The following is a 4909-nucleotide window of genomic DNA, read 5'->3' as shown; positions in this document are numbered from 1 at the left end:
GAACAATGATCAAGCTGATACATGTCGCACTGCAGGACGTGCAGGAGCTCCACATTCTGAGAGAGCTGCGATATCTACTAAACCGACGATGCGTATGACAGGAGCTACGGCTATACACATCCGCAGAGCTAGCAACCGACCCCACAGGACGCTCCACATCGAGATAGTCACGGAACAGTGGAACGCAGAGAGGGTGCTTCTCGAGGATCTCTTCACCCTTGATTAGCTGCTCTAGCGGTTCCGGAGGTCGGACGTAATGGCCCAGGGCGTAAGTAGGCAACGAATGCCGCAGGAGTCAGAGTCCTTGTCCCCAGTGTCAATAGTAGCTGACTGCCGTCATGAGCTTGTGGAAAGCACCAATGACGACACGAGGCGGGGAAGGCGCATCCTGTCTGTATCTTGTGGGTCATTCTCATTATGATTATCTATATGGTGGTTGTATCTGGCTTCAATTGTTCGACACGGCGTGTTCCGGAATATTGACCTTTCCTAACCTGTTTAAGGGTAGTGGAAGCCACGTTAAGAAAGGTTTCCAGCCCATCGTACATTCCCTCACCCAGCTCACTGCTTTTGCTCTCCATCTCATCCACGGCAGTTGCGACGATGTCGTCCGTCTGCTCCTTGAACTTGTATAGTTTGTCGTCGACCACTTCGCCCAATTCGCGGATGCAATCCTCCTTGATAGTATCGACGTTGATTTTGTGGTCTGCGATTACGTCTTCAAAGTCACCGTCAGCTTGATTCCGGAGGCTGTAGGCCTGGTCGTTCGCCTCATCGAAAATAGTCGTGAGGTGTTGCTTGGCTAGCTCCGTCAAACGGTCGGTGATGAGGTTGCCAAGTGAGGAAGGGGCGGGATGGGAAGATTGGGTTGTTATTGGCGGAGGCGAAAGCGATGGCGATCTTCGAGGGGCAATACAGTTGTGAAGGACATCTGGTAGGATGTTCTTAAGGATGCCAGGTAGCATGCCCTCAACGAGTGCAGGAAGCTGGGCTTCGACCGCCCTACTTATTGCGCCCTGCAATGCAAGCGCGGCAGTGGCCTCCAAGGATATTTGTGGGTAGCTGGATGACACAGCTGTCTTTTCCTTTGGTGAGCCAACGGATATGTGAGAGGGACGAGGGCTGGGCGTCGCAGTTGCGATTTCGGTCGGCGAGCCGGGGTCGTACTGGTGACGTTTCGAAGCCGGAGACGTAGAAAAGGAGCGCGTGGCGGCTACGTGCAGTGTCAATAGTGATTGTATAGTCGGCTGGAGCACGAAGTGACTTACCATGCCTGGACCGCTTTCGCGATGCATCAGCGTCCACGGCCTTTGCGTACGAAGGCGGAGGCGCATCCTGTTCTTCAATGGTATTGAAATCCGTCCATTCTACATATCTGAATCTGTCATTGCCGTCTGGAAAGCCAGCGAACAAGTTCGGCTGCCTGAAGAAGCGCTCGAGCGATTCACGGTTATCTGCGTGTACCCAATTGTAGTCGAGCAAGATATCTATCTCTGTCGCTTCGGCGAGCTTAACCAGCTGGCGGAAAGGAGCTTCGAAGCCACTCTTCGCCGCCAGGGTACCAGTACCAGCCGAAGGAGGACACCGGATTCTGCAGGGCTTCGCGAGTGTGAAAGTCAAGACTCTGATTTGCGGGTTTCCGGCGCGCGCAATCGAGGCCAGCTGGTGGTGCGGGAGAAGCGTGGTCGCAGTCTTCAGCGTTGTTGCGTCGTGTATTAGGTTATCAGCATCATAAATCAAGGTGAAGGTCTGCGGATCATCAAAGCCATGAATGAAATTAGTGTATTGGAGATAGAAGCTGATCTGCAATGGTGCATCACAGTACTTTGCAACTAAAACACAGCATGATTGTGCAGCACCATCCACTCTGGCGCTCGCCAGCACAGGAACACCTTTCTTGGGGACAAGGTAGCGAACCATTGTGCGAGAGATGACTCACAAAGAAAATCCCCCTTGCAGTAACGCGAAAGCAAGAGAAACCCTCCCACCCGGGCTTTGGACGCGTTGTGGGCGAAGAGCAGCCCTGACTCTGGTGTCGATGGACGCTGAGATGATACTGGCTTGCAAGACAGGCGTGGTGCCTGCTCGTGAACTGCTGTTCCCACTGTGTTCACACTACCCTCGACTGCTTGAGAAACACCCCTCTGACGCGTGGATCGCCGGCGCGTGGGCTGTAAGCCGACGACGCCGTGCGCACGTCAAAGGTCCTTTGAGGAATGGCGAACTGAGGCGAGGCAGCGGGTGGGCGAAGACAGGACGGGTAAGAGCAGCTGACGAGAAACAGTGACTTTGAGTTGGCGACGTCAGGTAACGAACGTTGAGATGGAAGAAGGAGTCGGCAGCGACGTAGGTTGATGTCGAGTCGCGTTCGAGCGTCGTGTTGGTGACGAGCGCGGCAGCCTGCGGAACCGGAATTTCTCGCCCTCCGATCGCGAACTAACCGTCTTTGGACTGGCCACCACGGCCCCGTCGTTGTAGTGACACGCCTGCAAACAGAAGATGAGATATACAGCTCGACATCGTTGACCACACAGAATCAGGTCGACTCGTTTTGGTCATTGTGAGCGCAGCTACAGCCACACCTCGCATCTACATTTTCTTGACGCCTATCACGTGAGCGACATGCTTTACCTGGACATATGACGAACCTGATCGCCTTCGCATTCGCTGTATCCTCCCATGGGTGCTTCAGCCGTTCGCGATTGGCCGAACTGCAGAATTGACGTTGGTCCTGGGCATAGTGCATCATGAGACGGGAGGAGGCATCGCCGCACGTGTCCCGGCGCGGTCTTCGCGATCTGCGCTGTTGCGCTAGTCACGTCTGATTTTGCACCTACCCAATCGGTGAAGCCTCTCGCCCGGACGTTTAGAACATTTATCCCAGCCCATCTCTTGCTCTTACAACACCATCATCTGCGTCAACGTGATCGATCGTGAACCTTCCAAAGTGCGCGACTTCTATAGAATCGGACGATAGATATGGATGACTTCAATGGCGCGACCGACCGCTTCTTGGCGTGGTTCAAGGCTGGCGGAGGCGTCTTTCGAGATGACTTGCTTGAGATACAGGATCTAAGAGCCAAGGACGCAGGTCGAGGAATAGGTAAGCTTGCGAGTCAGGTATGCACGATCTGAGCATCGATTGACAGCATGCAGTCGCAAAACAAGACATACCAGAAGACACAACGTTATTCACTATACCTAGAGATTTAATCATTAGTGTGAACACATCGCAACTACCGAGCAAACTACCCAAAGTCTTCGATACGTTGACGGATGGCGAAGCCGATGATGAGAACGAACCATTGGATTCATGGACTTCTCTGATATTGGTCATGATATACGAGTATCTACAAGGCGACGCGTCACGCTGGAAGCCATACATGGATGTACTGCCGACAACTTTCGACACGCCCATCTTCTGGTCCGACTCGGAAATCAAGGAGCTCCAGAACACCTGTCTGTCAACGGAGAAGATTGGAAAGCAACAAAGTGATGAGATGCTGCGATCACAAGTCGTGCCTGTCGTTCAGCAGAACCCTAAAGTATTCTATCCTGATGGAGCCCGTGAGTTGGGCGAGGAAGAGTTGCTTGCTCTTGCACATCGTATGGGTAGCACGATCATGTCGTACGCGTTCGATCTCGCCAATGAGCACGAAGAGGAAGACGAAGAGGAAGACGGTTGGGTTGAAGACCGAGAAGGTACCACGCCGCTTGGTATGGTACCCATGGCGGACATACTCAATGCTAATGCCGAGTTCAATGCACATGTGAACCACGGTGACAGCCTTGAAGTCACATCGCTCCGTTCAACACTGCCAGCTGGCTCAGAAGTACTCAATTACTATGGTCCGTTGCCGACATCAGAGCTACTACGTCGCTATGGATATGTGACACCCGAACACCACCGATACGACGTAGTTGAGCTACCATGGAGCCTTGTTCGCGAAGCGCTCATTCAAGAGCTCGGTCTGTCGGACGAGATAGTTGCAAAGATTGAGGTAAGCAGCCGGTACGAACTTTTCAGTGAATGCACTGACAGCACCATAGGCCAAGCTCGAAGAGGACGAAGAGCTCGAAGAATACTTCATCATCGAGCGAGATTCCGGCGAACCGGATTCGGAAGGGCAGCTCACATATACAGCTCAACTCCGCGACATTTCGGAGGAGCTTGAGGAACAATTCAAGGCTGTGCTCAAGGCTCTCAAGAAGAGCAATCCCGGGCTCATCGCGGAGAAGCGGAAGCGCGAGGATATCTTCAACACCGTTGTGACCAAGGCGCTCGCCGCTAAGCTGGGGCGATATCCGACGTCAATAGAGGACGACGAGAAGCTGTTGAAGGTAGGAAGCTTGGAAAAGAGACATCGGATGGCCATTGAGGTCAGGCTTGGTGAGAAGAGGCTGCTGCATGAGGCGCTGGCTTTATTACAGGGTGGTCAAGATGAAGTGAAGGGACAGACAGGAAAGAAGGCGAAGCGCAAAGAGTGAGGCCGTCGTCTTGACCATGGCTGCTCGTTATCGGAATCATATTTGCATGAAAACTTTGCCTCACTACACAAAGCACTTGATGCACTCGCAAGAAGGTTTAGAACCTGTTTCCCGTACTCGTAGTTCGTACACGCAGATAAGCGAGTACGCGATCCGGCACTAGTCTTGGATGGGCAAGCCTAGCAGCACGAAACAGCGGAGCAACGACGTCCCATCCAACGCATTAGCAGGAATTATTGTGTCTTAGCAGGAGAGCAAGAGCCTTGGTTTGCGCGCGTATGCACGGTTTTACTCGTACTGCGTGTTTGTTTAGCCCATACACATGAGCTGCGAGGCTGTGTGAACATTGCAAACTGCTTGGCGGGGGTAAAGAGGTATATCATACATATATAGGACAGGGCGATAGGTTTCTGTGACAACT

At 52.9% G+C, this 4909-nt stretch overlaps 2 protein-coding genes across 2 annotated transcripts; one reads left to right on the top strand and one right to left on the bottom strand.

Moving 5' to 3' along the window:
- Window positions 1-425: 425 nt before the first annotated feature.
- J4E82_011618 (uncharacterized protein) lies at window positions 426-1920 on the bottom strand (the record flags this gene model as incomplete). Its single annotated transcript, XM_051737818.1, has 2 exons — window positions 426-1213; window positions 1269-1920. 2 exons carry the CDS (start codon window positions 1918-1920, stop codon window positions 426-428), a joined length of 1440 nt encoding a protein of 479 aa, XP_051582424.1.
- A 1059-nt stretch (window positions 1921-2979) lies between these two features.
- Window positions 2980-4488, top strand: J4E82_011617 (uncharacterized protein; the record flags this gene model as incomplete). Its single annotated transcript, XM_051737817.1, has 3 exons — window positions 2980-3103; window positions 3157-4001; window positions 4051-4488. The coding sequence occupies 3 exons, from the start codon at window positions 2980-2982 to the stop codon at window positions 4486-4488; spliced, it is 1407 nt and encodes a 468-aa protein (XP_051582423.1).
- Between the last annotated feature and the right edge of the window lie 421 nt (window positions 4489-4909).

This window comes from Alternaria postmessia, assembly GCF_024291825.1.
Source record: "Alternaria postmessia strain BMP 2775 chromosome Unknown scaffold_249, whole genome shotgun sequence".
NCBI lineage: Eukaryota > Fungi > Ascomycota > Dothideomycetes > Pleosporales > Pleosporaceae > Alternaria > Alternaria postmessia.
Note: the sequence above shows the minus strand (reverse complement) of the source record. Positions and strands in the feature narration are given on the sequence as shown.